At 34.8% G+C, this 19,735-nt stretch overlaps 1 protein-coding gene across 1 annotated transcript in view; it reads left to right on the top strand.

Annotated features, from left to right (window-relative positions):
- The window catches only part of slc25a26 (solute carrier family 25 member 26), a 70,040-nt gene that overhangs the window by 431 nt on the left and 49,874 nt on the right, over positions 1-19,735 (top strand). Inside the window, exons 2-5 of the mRNA XM_051123139.1 lie at positions 1,100-1,256; positions 1,501-1,610; positions 12,286-12,390; positions 12,575-12,622. Of these exons, the coding sequence (XP_050979096.1) occupies positions 1,100-1,256; positions 1,501-1,610; positions 12,286-12,390; positions 12,575-12,622 (420 nt within the window). The remainder of the gene's footprint in view (positions 1-1,099; positions 1,257-1,500; positions 1,611-12,285; positions 12,391-12,574; positions 12,623-19,735) is intronic.

Raw genomic sequence — 19,735 nt, 5'->3', positions numbered from 1 at the left:
TTGTCTGCTTGAATCAGTAAATAAACAATACCCACACCTAGATTATTAATATTATTGTTTTGCTTTATTTGTTATTTTAAACCTTCATAGTTTTTAGAGAAATAAAAAATATACTCTTCTTTCCGCTTGTTTCTACAGTCTAATTATTAATTAGTTTGACTATAGTGCTTCAAAATAATAATGATAACAATAATACTATTATTATTGTTGCTGTTGTTGTCAATTTGCAGTATTTTTTTTTAACCTTCATAGTTTTTAGAGAAATAAAAATATACTATTTCCCCCACTGTTTACAGCCCAATTATGAACTAGTTTGACTATAGTGCTTCAAAATAATAATAATAATAGTTTTGCATTATTTGTTATATTTAACCTTTGTAGTTTTTATAGAAATTAAAAAAAACAAAAAAAAAAAAAAAAAAAACTCTTTTCCCCCTTGTTTCAGCCTATTATGAATTAGTTTGACTATGGTGCTTCAAAATAATAATTATAATAATAATAATTATTATTATTATTATTGTTGTTGTTCTTGTTGTTTGTGATTTCTTAGTTTCTACAGTTGTTGCTTTACTTATTTATCCACTAATTAAAAAAAAAAAAAAAACTTTGTCGTTTTTAAAGATATAAAAAGATACTTTTTTTGGCCTTTGTTTCTGCAGCGTAATTATAAATTCTAAACTATATCACTTTATAATAATAATAATAATACTGTCAGTAGAGCTTCATGTAATTGACAGGTTTAGCTTGATCTGAACCAAAACAGGACTAATGTTCAAACACTTTTTAATTAATAATAAATCAGTCATAGAGTTTGCACTTTCTCATTCATAAGTCAGAAATGATTTAAACACAGAAACATAGTTTATGAAAAATGGGGTCAATTGTAATGAGTAATGAATTAACTGAAAAGTAGTATATTATGTCATAGTAACCATGTTAAGCATAACAACAAACTTGACTCTTTGAGTCATTTGTGGTAAATTATTGTATGGAAAAATTATGTATGATACTACAATCACTAAGTGCATTTCACCAGATTTAAAAGAAAAAAATATGTACATGATGAATTAAAACAGTGTCGTTGCTCACTATCTTTTAGGCAGGTGGCTGTGCGGGAATGTGTGTAGATCTCACTCTCTTCCCTTTGGACACCATAAAGACAAGGTTACAGAGCCAGCAGGGCTTCTACAAGGCGGGAGGTTTCCGAGGGATCTATGCAGGGGTCCCGTCAGCTGCTATAGGCTCCTTTCCCAATGGTAAGTTTATATATCTTATAATAAACATGAAAAATGGCTGTATGCTTAAAAGTTTACTTTAAACTCTTTAGAAACTGCATGCTGAGAAGACTTCTGATTATGATAAATAGCATATTTAAACCAGAATTACTGGAATCGCCAGCTCTCAGAATACGCCTACTAAATAAATACATAAACACATGTTAGAAAATGGATGCAGTTTGAATAGTTTTGCCTCAAACAAAATGTTTCTTCTTGGTTCCAGCTGCTGCATTCTTCGTTACCTATGAAAGCACCAAGTCGTTATTCACCGGCTACAGTGCTACAAACTTGGCCCCCATCACTCACATGCTGGCCGCTTCACTAGGAGAAATCGTAGGTTTCCTGTCATTCTTCTTCTTCTTTTCCTGTTGTTTTGTCCTTGTGTTTATCATCATTTATTTACTCATTGGAGTCCAAATGAACAGAGTGTCTGTTTCAGAGACAAACATGCGGAAGGTTTTAAATGTGGTTTCTGTTGGATGTTTTTTGCTCTGGGTTAGGAGCCTGGCCACAGATGACCCTGTATTTTCCCAGCAGCTGGCCAAATAGGATCTTATTGTTGTCAATAACCATAGCCGTTTTTATAGAGAGGAGTCTTGCAGGTTTGTCAAGGGAGATTTAGATTTTGGAGCTGTCCTTTTCTAGTGAAACTCAAAAGCTCAAAGCAATGCAGTCCAGCTCATGTCACAAAAATGACACAGAAGCAAAAAAGTTAGCCTTTTAATTTTCCCTTAGTGGATACTCCATCTTTAAAATGTTATGTAATTTAATACATACACTAACTTTCAAAAGTTTGGAAGCACTTAAAAGAACTTAATGGAGACATTCACTTCCAGAACAAATATTTACAGATAATGTACTCACCCCCCTTGTCATCCAAGATGTTCATGTCTTTCTTCAGTTGTAAAAAAATATGTTTTTTGAGAAAAACATTTCAGGAATGTTCTCCATATAGTGGACTTTTATGGTGCCCGCAAAGTTGAAGCAGTTTAAATGCAGCTTCAAAGGGCTCTAAACGATCCCAGCCAAGGAAGAAGGGTCTTATCTAATAAAACAATTGGTTAATTTCTAAAAGAATGTACAATTTATATACTTTTTAACCTCAAATGCTTGTCTTGTCTAGCTCTGCGTGAACTCTGTGTATTCCGGTTCAAGACAGTTAGGGTACGTCTCCCATCTCATTTTCTCCCCTCCAACCTCAAAATCATCCTACATCACTTCACCCAGTGTTTACAAAGGGAACTCGCAAGGAGGGTCAAACACCCTTTACAAAAAAAGGTAAAACAGCGATGTAGGATGAATTGGAAGTTGGAGGAGAAGATGAGATGGGAGTTCACGCAAAGCTAGACAAGACGAGTGTTTGGGGTTAAAAAGTGTATACATTTTTTTTCTTCTTCTTTTTTTTTTTTTTTTTTTTTTTTTTTTAGAAATTAACCAATTTTCTTGCTAGATAAGACCCTTCTTCCTTGGCTGGGATCATTTAGAGCCCTTTGAAGCTGCATTTAAACTGCATTTTGGAAGTTAAAACTCACGGGCACCATAGAAGTCCACTATATGGAGAAAAATCCTGAAATGTTTGCCTCAAAAACCATAATTTCTTTACGACTGAAGAAAGAAAGACATGAACATCTTGGATGACAGAGGGGTGAGTAAATTATAAATTGTTGTTCTGGAAGTGAACTTCTCCTTTAATACTTTTATTCCTCAAGATTAGATTTAATTGATTAAAAATTGCAGTAAGGACATTTATTTGTTCAGTCTCAAAGCAGCCCACTTTTCTCCCTCTACTGTTTAAATCCAATTTGCTTTATTTTTTCAAGACAGTAGTGTTTGGAATAACCTTCATCGCTTAAAAGAACATGAGACTTATATAAGAGGGTTGTTTATTCGTTTAAAAATGCATAGATGCATAGACAGCAACGCAGCTATAGCATTCAAGGCCCAGAAAGGTAGTAAAGACATGAAATAGTCCATGTGACATCAGTGGTTCAATATCAAATGAGAAGTAGCATACGTTTTTTTTTTAAAAAAAAAACATTAAATAGAAGAAAAGGTAAGAAGTGTGCCGAGTTTTTTTTCTGAAACACCACAGAGATTTTTTTTGTCAGAGAATTTGCATGATTATAAAAACAAAAACATCTTTTGGAACCAGCATGGAATATGAACTCAGCTCTCACCTCTCAGCTCTGTTTAACATATTTTATCATATTTAAATCTGTTCAGCAGCAATTTTCCTCAACCTTATTAGAGTAGAAATTCCACATGGGCCTACTAATAATACATCACCATCCCATTCATCTCAATACACAATTGTAGTTTCCAATTTCAAGTGACAGTATATAACTATAAATGTTGTAATTGGGTTGATCATTTCAGTTTATTACCAGTAGATTGACTGTTATTCCATCTACTTCTCCAGTGAAAAAGACACTCTGGGTGAAAAGTGTCTTTTGTTGAAAATTTAAAGAGCGCCTATCATTACATACTAATCATTAAACATAGCTCAGAAAATAAGTGAAAAGGTCAGCCTTCACCAGTCCCCAAGATATCTGAATATGAGGTGAAGTTGAAGTCAGGTCTGTTGATAACACTTTGCCTGGTGCAGCAGGATTTGCACACTTCAAAAGGGGGATTTTAACAGCAGAGCCCCAGTGTGTTGTGGGTACACGTTGCCCCGTTCAAAGCCCGTAATCCCGGAGCTTAGCCATGAAAGTCTTCCCCTCCGGCTGTCTGGAGCAGAAGACAAAGTCATCTTACTTATGTAACTCCTGCCATTATACAACTTCGCACTAATAGGTTTCCCAACTGGAGATGATTAATGAGTCATTAGTTTATAATTTGTTAGTTTGGGAGTTTTCTGGTCCCAGTTTTGCATCAGTCCATTTTGTTTCTTGTTAATCGCTTTTTACTTTGTTCTTTTAGCTATTACTTCTGCAGCTGCTGTACTGTCATAGTTATCTGGTTGACCCTGTAAGGTTAGTACTAGCACACTAATCAAACGAAATGTGGATCCAGGACTTTAAGCTTAGGGTTTCAGACTATGCCTTTGTAGCATCACATATGCCTTGTAACAGCCTCTCATCTGCAACCAGTGAGATTTATATTGTCTGGAAACTTTATCCTCACTTTATACAGCTTCACCAGTCTCCCTTAAGTCCAGCTTGTCTCTTCACACAACTTTATGAAAAGTTGCTGCATGTAAGGAATATGGCCAATGAATTATTAAAAGTGTTCCACTGCATCGTCTTTACAAATAGCTTCAAAAACAGAAATGCTACCTCCTCGCTAATGAAATATGTCATGTAGCTTTTGTTTTGCAAATTATTTTAGCTAAAAAGTTAATTTCTGTGCAGGTGAATTGTAATTTTTGACATATTTGCTATTGTAGGATATAGCTATATATAATAGTATAATAAACAGTTGAGGTCAAAAGTTTACATACACCTTCCAGAATCTGTAGAATTTTAAATACCAAAATAAGGGTTTATACAAAATGCATGTTATTTTTTATTTAGTACTGACCTGTATAATATATTTCACTTAAAAGACATTTACATATAGTCCACAAGAGAAAATAAGTTGAATTTATAAAAATGACCCAGTTCAAAAGTTTACATACGCTTGATTCTTAATACTATGTTGTTACCTGAATGATCCAGAGCTGTTTTTGTTTTGTTTAGTGATAGTTGTTTGTGAATCCCTGTTTGCCCTGAACAGTTAAACTGCCCGCTGTTCTTCAAAAAAATCCTTCTGGTCTCACAAATTCTGTTTTTTTTTTGTTTGTTTTTTAGTATTTTTTTAGTATTTTTGTCTATTTGAACACTTTCCAGCAGTGACTGTATGATTTTGAGATCCATCTTTTCACACTGAGGACAGCTGAGGGACTCATATGCAATTATTACAGAAGGTTCAAATGCTAACTGATGCTCCAGAAGGAAAAACAATGCATTAAGAGCTGGGGGTGAAAACTTTTGAACAGAATGAAGATGTGTACATTTTTCTGATTTTGCCTAAATATCATATTTTGTTCATTTAGTACTGCCCTTCAGAAATTGCATGATTCCTAGAAGACAAAATAAGTTTAATTTACCCTGAACTTCAATTTCAAAAGTTTTCACCCCCTGGCTCTTAATGCTTGTTTTTTCCTGCTGGAGCATCAGTGAATGTTTGAACCATCTGTAATAGTTGCAATGAGTCAGGGACTCATGAACAACTATCACTAAACAAACAAACAAAAAACACAGCTGTGGATCATTCAGGTAACAGAACAGAACAGAACAGAACTATTATTTATTCTTGTGAGCTATATGCAAGCATCTTTTATACGAAATATCTTTTTCAGGTCAGTACTAAATAAACAGTAACATGCATTTTGTATGATCCCTTTTATTTTGGTCATGATTAACATTTTGCAGATTCTTAAAGGGGTGTAAACTTTTGACCTCAACTGTAGTTTCTGTGCAGGTGTGAGGGAAAAACAGGGGAACTTTTTTATCCTGTGGTTTGGTCAGTGTCTTTGTGGGTTTTGGTTTATTTGCTGTTGTAGGATATGATGTGAGGACCTTTGATATAACTGAAATCATTTGTTCGAAATGTTTTGAAAATGTAATGTGGTCAAAGTACTGTTTTATGGAACATAATTGCTTAGTTTGCCAACTAATCAAAATCAAGCATTCAACACCCATGTGGTATAATATTGTGTAATAAAAGCAATGGTGATCTCTGTCTCTTCCTTCTCAGTGTTGTTGTTTTTGTATGTGCTATAAAGAATGCACTTGCTCATGTTGTCTGTCAGAGCCAGAGTAAGCTGTTATCTAGCCATTATATCAGATTTATCTTCATTCCCATTTGCCCAACGCACTCTCCAAAAGCTCATTTGTCAAGCTGAAGGAGCACTTTTCCTACATTTATAAACCTAGTCTCTCCCTATGGCTGTGGGGTGAAAACAGCATGTAGCATGACTAGAAGAGGCAGACTGGCATCCTGCTAAGCTTGGCACAGCAAATAATCCATGCGACGCCCACGAGAATACGGTTGCCTGTGATTTATTGTACAAATCAAGTCTGAGCGTTGTGCTGTGGCTCATTTTCAACCCTCTTCTGGTTCTCACCTGGCAGGCCTCTGAAATATCAAAAAATAGGCAATTGAAGTGTTAGGTTAAAAATGTTATCTCTCCACATGCATTGGTATTATTAAAGGACTAGATGGGAAACGTGTCAGGCAGATATTGGACTGTGCAGATAGGTTTTGGGAAGGCAGCGCTCCATAAGGGCTCGAGGGGCCGCTGTTGTTGTTGTTTTTTAAAGCACCTGTAGGATGATCTGTGGAAGATTGTTCCAGATGCCTGTTGTAATTCCAACTTCCTGAGACTCTGCTGGGAGGCGTGTGTTCCGAGTTCACCGAGGGTTCGGAATGTTCCAGCTGTGTCCATTGATGTCTGGAGTCACAGCTGTGAGAGTGGCCTTACCAAGTGGTTTATTTTATGCTAATAGAAATGAGTTGGGATTCAAAAAGTGTCTTCAGGTTTGGGGGTAAAAAGGCAAAAATGTTGAGAAAAACTATAAAAATATTATGTTATAAATATCTTTTTATCTCACACTTGCATGCAAAAGATTTGGGACTTTTTTTTTGCATTAAAAACATTAAAATTCACCAAAGCTGCATTTATTTGATCTAAAATATGGTACAAACAGTACTGTGAAATATTATTACAAATTAAACATCTTTTTTCTATTTTAAGTCTATTTTATTTTTTAAAATGTTATTTATTCCTCTGATGGCAAAGATGAATGTCCAGTCTTCAGTGTCACATGATTCTTCAGAAATCATTTTAACATGCAGATTCGATGCTTAAAAAACAGATTATTCTTAATATTAAAAACAGTTTTATATACCTTAGGATACAGAGTTTAAAAGAACAGCATTTATTTGAAATAAAGAATATTTTCTAATATTATAAATATTTTTACAGTCACTTTTTAACAAGTTAATGTACTCTTCCTGTATACTAATTAAAGAAAAAAACATTTACACTACCAGTCAAAAGTTTTTGAACAGTAAGATTTTTAATGTTTTTTTTAAAGAGTCTCTTCTGCTCACCAAGCCTGCATTTATTTGCTCCAAAGTACAGCAAAAACAGGAAAATTTTGAAATATTTTTATTATTTATTCCTGTGATTTCAAAGCTGAATTTTAACAGCGATACTCTAGTCACATGATCCTTCAGAAATCATTCTAACATTTTGAATTGTTGCTCAAAAAACATTTATTGTTGTTATTATTATTATATTATATGTCTTTATCATTACTTTTGATAATTCAAAACATCAATTTATTTCCCTCTCCAAAAACATTATACTGACTCCAGGCTTTTGAATGGTATAGTGTATGACGTTACAAAAGCTGTATATTTCAGATAAATGCTTGATCTTTCTATTCATCAAAGAATCCTAAAAAAATGCACTCAACTGTTTTAAATATTGATAATAATAATTATCAATAATTATCAAAACAGCAAATTAGCATATCAGAATGATTTCTGAAGGATCATGTGACACTGAAGACTGGAGTAATAATGCTGAAAATTTAGCTTTGATAAATTACATTTTAAAATATATTCAAATAAAAAGCTATTTTAAATAGTGAAAATATGGCACAAATATTACTGCTTCTGCTGTATTTTGGATCAAATAAATGCAGGCTTGGTGAGCTGACGAGAAAAAAAAAAAAAAAAAAAACTTAAAAACCATACTGTTCATTCAAAAGCTAGGAGTTAGTACATTTTTGTAAAATAAAATGACAGAAATTAATACTTTTATTTAGCAAAGATGCTTTAAATTGCTCAAAAGTAATGCTAAAATATTACAAAAGATTTCTATTTCAGATACATGCTGTTCTTCGAACTTTCTAGTCATCAAAGAAACCTGAAAAAAGCTGTTTTCAACATAATAATAACAAATGTTTTTTGAGCAGCAAATCAGATTAGAATGATTTCTGAAGGATCATGTGACTGGAGTAATGATGCTAAAAATTCAGTTTTAAAATCACAGGAATAAATTAAATTTTAAGAAACAGTTATTTTAAATAGTAAAAATATTTCAGAATTGTACTGATTTTGCTGTACTTTAGATCAAATAAACGCAGGTTGGGTGAGCAGAAGAGTTCTTTAAAAAAACATTACACATTTTACTGTTCAAAAACTTTTGACTGGTAGCGTATAATATATAATATTATTTATATATATACATATATATATACATATATATATATATATATATATATATATATATATATATATATATATATATATAGTAATAATAATAATAATAATAATAATAATAATAATAATAATAATAAGTATAATAAGTGCATTGTATCAAATGATTAATTAAAATGTAAGTATATAATGCCACCTGAATAAATGTAAGTAAATAATAGCAATCAAACTAAATTTTAGCCTGTTTAAAGTGTCGAGGCAAATCAAAACAACTGAATGGACCTTTCTCACATTTCCGGGTTTCTCATAGCGGAAGTCGTCATAGTTGGGTAAAATCCGATAGCAGAAATATATTTTTTGCATTCCCATTTGCTCAAATAACAAAAGAAAAACTACACGATAGTGTTTTCACGGCTTTTATTCAAAGGAAAAAAATATGATATGACTGATATCGGCAGTCAGAAGAGAGAACAATGTCAAATTTAACGTCCCTCCTATAGACGCGGCTTTAGAAACACCCTCGCATAGCGTTAACTAGTTTTTTGGTAACTTGATGAAAAGGCGGTATATTACAAAATATAGTGTTATAAATGCACATACATATTTTTAAAAATCAAAATCAAAAAGTTGAAAGGATTTATGATGACGATGACCGTTAAAACGCGTCATCACAGGCTTGTGAAAAGGGTCCATTGTGTTCAGGTCTTGATCAGTGCGCAGCGTTCATTCGTCACCTTTGCAGTGCGCGTGTGTTGTAAACAGCAAGGTAAGACAAACGGCTCTGAACTGATTCACCTAGTGCTAAAATAAGCAGCGTGCCTCGCTTTAATTGCCCTCTTCTCCACCGACCTTCCTGTCGCGATGAGTGCTGGCCTCTGGTCGTCGTGGAAATGAGAGTTTCGTCCTCAGGGTTCCTGCGCTTCAGTAGCACAGCGCGGGGATCCAGTGTTGCCAACCTTTTTCAATGGAAAGTAGCTAAACTTCCTGTCGCGACGTCATGATATTAGTGCTGGCCTCTGTGCTCACATACTGCTATTTAATGCAGCCAAATTCAATAAAACTGTTTTCATTTATATATTTCATAGATATATTGATATATTTTACGAAATGACTACATAACCAGAGTTTACGATTAAGACAATGGCTGTGCTGTGATTTCGGCTATACTTGCATGTAAAATAGAGTTAGAAGCAACAGAATATCTTCTTTTATCTGAGGGTTCCTGCGCTTGAACAGTAGCACAGCACAACTTTGCGCTCGCGCGGCAGTACCAGAGTGTCTCATAAACTAAATAAGGTTTGTCCAAGAAGTCGCTAGATTTGTCGGGGATCACAGCCAGCGGCTAATTAACCGCCTCCAAATGACTAGCAAATAAAGATAAATGTATCTCACGTTGAACCGTATAACCATTACTCCTTAATAAGTAAACTAATTAGTAAAACCGCCTTTAAGTCATTGCCTCGATAATTGCGTGACTGGTCACACACAGGTACGTCCATAAACACGCAAGGCTTCGACTTCCACTTATTTTAAAATGTCCTCAGCGTAGTTTTCCTCCTCACTGCTCGCTGTAAATTACCCTGAAATACACAATGCCGGTAATTGATCTGATATAATCTCTCGCCAGTCCTCCATCAACTCCCCAGCGAAATGATACGAAATTGCTGCAGCGCGCACTCGCGCACGCCAATTCAATTACCGCAAGAATTACTTGTCATATCCACTTCCCTCTCTATTTAGCGCCGTAATTTTGATCCTTTTGAGAATTACACGAGGAGACGTGATGTTTAGTGTTTCATAAATGTTAACCCAGCAAAAGAGAATGTAATGAGCTTAGTAAAATAGGCCCTGTCAGTTTCCCTCACAGACGGATGGTCGCAGTTCCCGCGTTTCACCGCTTGATGGCACTCTTGCTTCACGCGTTCGCCATAAACAAAACAAACCTTCTCCAATGACCTTACTTTTCTCAATGGAAATGTCAATTACAGATTCCCTCAGTTGGATCTTCCACATTTGTGTCACGCTAAGTCTTGCACGCTGTTCAAGCCAAGTGGCCGTTCATTCCGCAACTGCGGTGTGCAAGAAGATGCACGGAGTCATACAGAGTGCAAACTACCGTAGCTTGTTCACACACACCGTGCATGTAGGTTGTCAGCTGGGCTCACAGCAGACCCGACCTCTCTCATAGTAGCACCCCACGCCCGCTCTGTCATTCAGAAGAGATTACTTCTAGCACCACAGATCCAGTGTGAGCCCGGGGGTCTGGTGGGGGGCCCGGTAAACTCCCTGTGGTTGCGGAGATTGCTTTCCATCCTCGGTTCGCCCTGGTATTTCCGCCCCCAGCACGGAGAGGATCAGAAGTAATGCACCACAAGTGTAGTTTTAAAGGGGGATGCGGCCGTGAGGAATGAGCTTGAATAATGCCTCACTTCAGCTGTCGGACAAAGCATGTATTGTGACTTCCTGTATGAGTTGTGGGCATTTTGTTAATCTTTTAAAATGATTTTTTATTCATTCTGTTTGCATTAACATATTAATGACTGCGGTTATGTAACATTATTTTTTTTCAGTATTTTTTCCTTCTTTAGTTCTTTCACTAAAAAAACGTATATTTATTTATACTACATTTTTATGTGCTTTTTATTGATTTTAAGAAACATTTGATATTCACACATCCATATTTCAGTGTATTATATATAAATGCACACTACCAGTCAAAGGTTTTTGAACAGTAAGATTTTTCATGTTTTTAAAGTTGCTTCTGCTCACCAAGCCTGCATTTATTTGATTCAAAGTACAGCAAAACAATAAAATTGTTAAATAATTTTACTATTTAAAATAACAGTTTTCTATTTTAATATATTTTCAAATGTAATTTATTCCTGTGATTTCAAAACTGAATTTGTAGCATCCTTACATCATTCTAATATTCTGATTTGCTGCTCAAAAAAACATTTATTATTATTATGAGATAAATGATGATGTTTGAATCTTTCTATTCATTAAAGAATCCTGAAAAAAAACTAAACTGTTTTAAATATTAATGACTTTTCACAAAGTTTCATCAAGATTTTTGAAGGATCCGGTGACACTGAAGACTGTAGTAATGATGCTGAAAAGTTAGCTTTGATCACAGGAATAAATTGCATTTTAAAATACATTCAAGTAGAAAGCATTAATTTTAAATAGTAAAAATATTTCAAAATATTTCTGCTTTTGCTGTATTTTGGATCAAATAAATGCAGGCGTGGTGAGCAGAAGAGAATTCGTTAAAAACATTAAATATATATATATATATATATATATATTTATGTGTGTGTGTGTGTGTGTGTATATATATATATATATATATATATTTGTATAGTGTATTTATAGAAAAAGAGAGACATATATCTACAATTACATTAAATAACATTAAAATATAATTTAATTATTTACAGTATGTATGTACATTTTACCACATTTTAAAAATGTCAAATGGCAAATTTTCAGTTTTCTAATGCATTTTTAAACTAATTTTACAATTATTTTATATATTATATATATTTAATTATTATTTTTAAATGAATAAATCCAAGTTTTTGCATTTTGAAATCTTACCCTATGTATTTTGTCTTTGTCCCCTTTTTTCCATTTGTGGTATAAATCTGCTGTTGCAGACTATGAATTTATTATATTTTTCTGTTTTTCTGTTATTTTCAAACATTTTGTACTGTGTACCCAAGTACCTCTCTTTGTTTGTGTGAACAGCACTATTTGACATATTGATGAGTGTTCTCTTCCTCTTACACAGGTCGCCTGTCTGATCCGTGTGCCGACTGAAGTAGTGAAGCAGAGGACACAGGCCAGTCCCTCGCTCAATACATACCGGGTGCTGCTCAATACGCTACAAGAAGAGGTATACATATACCATCAGCTTGACTTACAGTCAACAATGCACTTGAGTTCACTTCAGCTGTCGTGTTACAGACTGATGCATGGGTGGTTTGATTGATAAATAAGTCATTTTGTAAAACAACCAGTTAATGCCATGTCTTTTTGTTTGCACAGAGATTACAATTCTTTTTGGTTTCTCACTGCAGGGTTTCAGAGGGCTGTACAGAGGTTATGGCAGTACAGTACTTAGAGAGGTAGGCTGGCTTTTTTGTATACACATCGAATTCTGGTACTCCATTATTTCACATAATTATACAAAAGCTTTGATATTGACATTTGATGTCAGTATCTTTTTTTTTAAGGTTAGTTTACTTCCAGATTAAAAATTTCCTGATTAATTTACTCACTCCCATGTCATCCAAGATGTTCATGTCTTTCTTTCTTCAGTTGACGCGTGACATAGTACCAATCCAGTATTTACAAAGCGAAATGCAAAGAAAGTCAAACGCCTTTTACAAAAAAAGGTAAAACAACAATGTTGGACGATGTCGTAGTCGTGAATCACAGAGCTAGTGCAAGATGAGCATTTTTGGTTAAAAAGTATATAAATGTTTATTTTTTTTTTAGAAAATTATCAGGAATTGTTATTCTGGAAGCGAACTAATCCTTTAATTTCAAAAATTCAATATACTGTTGAAAATTCAACATGAGCATATATTGAATGTTTTAATTTTATTGAGTGTGTCTATGTAACTTCAGACCAAACGCTCAGTGAGAGCAACATTACACATGAGCAGAATGAAAGGGTCTTTAGACATGTTTTAAATGGTAAAAAGCAACAAAATAGTCAAAAACATCAACCTAGCATGGGTCACATAGGAAAACAACTGAAAAACAGCAGTGGGAACAAAACACTTTTGGTGTGAATGATCAAATCGACAGTTTACAAACCTGTTTGGCCAGTCCACTGAAAAGAATCTAAAATTTCTAAAAATTATATATTAAAAACGTTGCTAAAAGTTCTGTCATCATTCACCCTCATTCATTTCTAACCTCTCAGTCTCAGTGTTTTTTTTTTTTTGTTCATACAGTGAAATTCAAATGGGTTCAGTATTATTTTGAACCTCAGTGACTTTCATTAAATGGTTTTAAACAGTTTAAACTCTTCAAAATGTCTTTTTTGTGTGAGTGTGTTCTGCAGAAGAAAGTACAGTGGCATATGAAAGTTTTGGAACACCTTTGCAAAATATGTGAAAATGTGAATAATTTTGACAAAATAAGAGAGATCATACAAAATGCATGTTATTTTTTATTTATTACTGTCCTGAGTAAGATATTTTACATAAAAGTTGTTTACATATAGTCCACAAAACCAAAAAATAGCTGAATTTATTAAAGTAACCCCCTGCAAAAGTTTGGGAACCCTTGGTTCTTAATACTGTGTGTGATTACCTGGATGATTTAAGACTGTTTTTTTGTTTCGTGATGGTTGTTCATGAGTCCCTTGTTTGTTCTGAACAGTTAAACTGCAGGTTCTTCAGTTTTCCAGCATCTTTTGCATATTTGAACCCTTTCCAACAGTGACTGTATGATTTTGAGATTCATCTTTTCACACTGAGGACAATTGAGGGACTCAAACACAACTATTAAAAAAAAGTTCAAACATTCACTGATGCTCTGGAAAGAAACATGATGCATTAAGAGCCGGGGGGTGAAAACTTTTGAACAGGATGAAGATGTCCACATTTTTTTTAATTTGTAAAAAAATATATATTTTTTCCATTTAGTACTAACCTTTTGAAAGCAACAGAAGATACTTGCATGTTTCCTGGAAAACAAATTAAGTACAATTTACCATGATCTTAAAATTCAAAAAGTTTTCACCCCCCAGCTCTTAATGCATTGTGTTTCCTTCTGGAGCGTCAGCGAATGTTTGAACCTTTTTTGTGTTTGAGTCCCTCAGTTGTCTTCAGAGTGAAAAGATGAATCTCAAAATCATGCAGTCACTGCTGGAAAGGGTTTGAATATGCAAAAGATGCTAGAAAACTTAAGAATCTGCAGGACCTGGAGGATTTTTCTGAAGAACTATGCTCAGTTTAACTGTTCAGAACGAACAAGGGACTCATGAACAACATCACAAAACAAAAAACAGTCATAGATCATCCAGGTAACCACACACAATATTAAGAACCAAGGGTTCACAAACTTTGAAGGTGGTTATTTTAATAATTTCAGCTTTTTTTTGTTCTGTGAACTATATGTAAACATCTTTTATGAAAAATAACTTACTCAGGACAGTACTAAATAAAAAATAACATGCATTTTGTAAAAATTATTCACGTTTTCACAGATTCTGCAAGGCGTTCCCAAGTCATACAGGTTTGGAATGACATGACAGTGAGTAGATAATGGCAGAATTTTAAACTTTTCTGTCGCTTGATTTTGACCCCTTTCTTTTCTATTCTGAAGTTCACTTCGCTCATTCAAGCATATTTTTTTGTATAACAATTCATCTAGCTATTTAAACTAATTATCAGTGGAACAAGCAGCAGGCAGATCAACCACAAGGTGAAAGACACGATAGCCCTCCCACCCAAGAGAAGCTGCTTTTTTAAATGGATCTCTCTTTTTCACCCTTTGATTAATCGTCTGCTTCCTTGCACACCTGCATCGCATGATAATGCTTATTAAGTTATAGGCAAATCTTATATTTTTTCATCTGTTTTACGGATTTATGTTCTCCTTGTTCATGTCACGTACTGACAGAAGACGAAGATAAAGGGAGTGAAATATTCGAAATCAAAGAAAACTTGTTGTCTGCGTGAAGGTGACACTCATTTTTTTGTGAGGTGATATCGTCTCTCACTGCGGGGTGATCCTGTACTTATTTTCCGCCTCACTTAACACACGTTATTCACGCAAACTCCATCTGGACATAAAGAAAAAAGAACAACAAGCTTTTTCTGATTTCTCCAAGGGCTTCTGAATAAATGAATACATTTTGGATGCGAGCGGGCGGCTCAGGCTGAATACTAAGGGCCAGATAAAATAGAGGTGCCGAGAGGTGCCCCGCTTCTTCCTTGGGATTGGCTTTGACGTGTGTCAGGAAGCTAATTCATTTTCTCGGCCCACTATCTTATCCAGCACCGCAACCCTGTCAGGGTAAGTTTGTTTACCCTGAATGCCGAGTCCTCCTCGCACAAGGATTTAATTGGGGTCTTCTCCATTATGCAGATTCATTAAAGAGCCCCGGACAAGAGGTTGTGATGAGATACAGTGCACCGATATGCACTAGTAGAGACAGGATGGCAGGCAGTTAAATGACAAACAAAAAGACTGGTGTGAAATAGAATTCTGTCATTTTTTTTTTTAAAGAAGTCTCATATGCTCACCAAGCCTCTATTTATTTGGTCAAAAATATAGTAAAAACGACAATATTATTATTACAATTTAAAATAACTTTTTTGTTTTAAACACGTTTTTAGTTAGTAAGTTATTCCTGTGATGACGAAGCTGAATTTTCGGCATTACTCCAGTCTTCAGTGTCACATGATCCTTCAGAAATCATTCTAATATGCTGATTTGCTGCTCAAGAAACATTTATTATCAGTGTTTCAAACAGATGGACTGCTTAATTTCCTTGTGAAATTGTTAAACAACATTTAAAATATGCTTTTAATGATGTAAATAATGATAAAAATCCATGCAGTGGTTTTTAATTAATCTGTAAAAATAATGTCTTCTTTTTCAAATCGAGCTGTAATAGTCCGACCTCGATTGTTTCGATGCCGGAGCAGGGATGTAAGTTAGACAAGAATATCTCAGATTGAACGATTGAGGTGTTGTGTTGCTGGATGTAATAATGAACATAGTGGTCGCCATTTACTCCCGACATCTGAGCTGCTGAAGATGCAGTGGATTATGTTTGTTTGTGAAGGGAATGCACCCACCGATCTACATAAATGTGTCTGTGTTCACGTGAATCATTCGTGATCCAGTTTCACTTACAGCAGAAGTGAGTATAAGGTTTTTTTTTTTTTTAATATAAATCTTTGCGATCGCCTTTCCTAATAATGTGCTAGTTAGCAAGTTTAGCGGCTAAAGTAAACTGGCTCGTCAGTCCACAAAGAAAAGAGAGGGGGGCGGGGTGAGCAGAACTCATTAACATTTAAAGCAACCTCAACCAGAACAGGATGATTTTTGCAGAGCTGATTTTGGCACGGTAAAATGAAAAGTCTATAATATACTTAGGTTAAAAATTCTCAATGGTTGTGTAAAACGACACTCTTTTTACCTTGTTAAAATGAGCTCTGCAAAAATCTTCCTGTTCTGAGGGATTGTTCCTTTAAATGCAAATGAGCTCTGCTCGCCCCGCCCCTCTCTACACTCTGTGGAGTGATGAGCTGCTCTGAGAGATTGTTTACTTTAGCCGCATTTAGCGCGTTTAGCCACGAAACTCGCTAACCAGCACGTTATTAGGAAAGTTGATTGCAGAGGTTCATAAAAAAAAAAAAACCCTTATACTCACTTCTGCTATAGGTGAAGATGGATCACGAACAATTTGCGTGAACATAGACGCATTTATGTAGATCGGGAGGTGCATTCCCTTCACAAACAAACCTAATTCATGGCATCTTCAGAGGCTCAGATGTCGGGAGTAAATGACGACCACTATGTTTATTATTACATCCAGCAACACAACACCTCAGTCGCTCAATTGAAGATATTCTTGTCTCGCTTGCATCTTGAACTCCGCATCCAATGACCACTTTAACTAAATATCTGACCTGTTGTTGCTCTCTTAAAGAGACAGTTCACCCAAAAGTGAACATTCTGTCATTAATTACTGCGTCGTGGTACATGTGTCGGAGAGTGACATGAAAGAAAAGAAATTGTTGAATAAAGTGGGGGTTTTTGTTTTCTTTGTACACAAAAACTATTCTTGCAGCTTAAAATTATGGTTGAACCACTATATATGTGCTTACTACCTTTCTGGGTCTTGAACGTGGTAGTTGCATTGCTGTCTATGCAGGGTCAGAAAGCTCTCAGATTTGATCAAAACTACCTTAATTTGAATGAAGGTCTTCTGCTTTACAACACGTAAGTTCAATGTTCAATTCATGAATGAATCATTCTTTTGTGGAAAGCCTTTTTTTGTTTACAAATCAGATTTTTGAGTTCTTCCTCAGTGATCCATTTCCAACAGTTAACAGGAAAAGATTTTCAGTAAAGAATGACTATAGGTTGTTTGTGTTCCTCCCTTAAAGCTACCAACTGACTCCAAAAGACTTAATATAAACACTAAATGGACTAAATAGCCGCCTTGTCACAATTCTGTATTGTTAAAGGCGGTATATAAATAAAGGTGACTTGACTTGACTAAATGGGTTATGGACTAAATTGTGCACAAATACATATTGTAAGGTTCTTTCTTATCGGGTATATCCTGGTTTCGGCCACTAGAGGGCATACCAGGATTAGGGCAAATCTGATAACCATCTGCATGGAAGCTGAAAAGATCACAGTACTCAGATTTTGAGAAACATCACAACTTTAATCAAATTTATGGAAGCTGAATGGAAGATAAAACTATTTCCTTTGGCTTTCTCTTTTGAAACATGCGCTTATATCTCTTGGCCTTTTTGCTTCAGTGAAACTGCAGAATTAAACAAGAATGATATTGATTTTTAAAGGAATGTTTCTGTTATGTTGATGGAGAGATCTGATCATATCACTTTCTCAGGATGCTTACCTGAGAGAAAGCATGAGATTGAGAGAGACAGGCAGACAGATGAAGAGTTCTGTTGAGATAGAGCTCACAGAACTGTTGGTTACCATCTGACAAAGCTCATTGTATATCAGCACAGATGTGAGAGTGGAGGGAAGGGGAGGAGAGGAGAACTGGCAATGCTTTAAGAATGTAGTTATGAAACACCTACGCCTTGAGCTGCGCTCCTGTCAACTTCTGCATTCGTTGTCGAGATGTCCAAAAAATTTACACCAGCATTCAAGTTCTTGAACAGTAAGATTTTTTTTTATTTTTTTTAAGAAGTTTCTTCTGCTTACCAAGCCTGCATTTATTTGATCCCAAGTACAGCAAAAACAGTAACATTTTAAATTTTTTTTACTATTTAAAATAACTGTTTCTTAAAATGTAATTTATGCCTGTGATTTCAAAGCTAATTTTTTAGTATCATTACTCCAGTCACATGATCCTTCAGAAATCATTCTAATATTCTGATTTGCTGTTCAAAAAACATTTATTATTATTGTTATTATGTTGAAAACAGCTGGTTTTCAGGTTTCTTTGATGAGTAGAAAGTTCAGAAGAACAGCATTAGAATGATTTCTGAAGGATCATGTGACACCGAAGACTAGCGTTATGGTGCTGAAAATTTAGCTTTGATCACAGGAATAAATTACATTTTAAAATATATTCAATTAGAAAGCAGTTATTTTAAACAGTAGAAACATTTTACAATATTACTGTTTTTTTCTGTACTTAAGATCAAATAATTGTAGGCTTGGTGAGCAGAAGAGACTTCTTTAAAAACATTAAAAATCTTACTGTTCAACAACTTTTGTCTGGTAGTGTATTTCCCTCAGCATTTCATCAGATTCAAACGCTGATACGCTTAGAAAATTCTGGCATCATTTACTCTCATGTTGTTCCATTTTAAAACACTGTAAAGTATTGTATATTCCAAAATGATGAGAGACGTGAAGGAAAACTTTTAAGATCGTTGAGAAAATAAAATGTATAAAAAAATATATAAAAAAGTGTTTATCATATTAATTTAGACTCCTCTTGTCTCGCTCCACCCTTCCTCTGATCTCTAGTTGACACTGAAGGCAAAGAGCCCCAGAGGTCTTGGACCTGCAGGAGATCAATTTGTCTGACTTATCCCTGTGTTTATGTTGCTGTTGTTCATTGGTCACAGTGGACTGTGTGGCTAACAGGTGGAAGTGTGTGTGTGGATTTGCTTCCCTCTTCTAACACAGGCACAGAGAGGATAAGAGGCAGGGGTATGCGGGTTCCTTTATGCTTGTCGGGTGGATTCAGTCTACAATCAATTTCCTGTCAATTTTCCACAGTACTTTGTTCTCTCCGTTTAACTTCTTTCAACTGTCTTTTCCAATCATTTACAGTCCTTTTAAACAAGGGCTGTAAAATATTCAACCCACAGAGATCCAGCATTGATATTGCAGGTCACTAAGAGAGTATACTTTGAGTATTTCAGATGATTTGTTGTGTTTCAGATGGAAAAACAGATCGTGAAAAGTGTTCAGAATGATTTCTGCAAGGTCATGTGACACTGAAGACTGGAGTAAATTCGTCTTTGCCATCACAGGAATAAATAAGATTC

The sequence above is a fragment of the Labeo rohita genome, chromosome 11, assembly GCF_022985175.1.
Source record: "Labeo rohita strain BAU-BD-2019 chromosome 11, IGBB_LRoh.1.0, whole genome shotgun sequence".
NCBI lineage: Eukaryota > Metazoa > Chordata > Actinopteri > Cypriniformes > Cyprinidae > Labeo > Labeo rohita.
The sequence above is the reverse complement of the archived record's forward strand: the minus strand, read 5'-3'. Positions and strand labels throughout refer to the sequence as shown.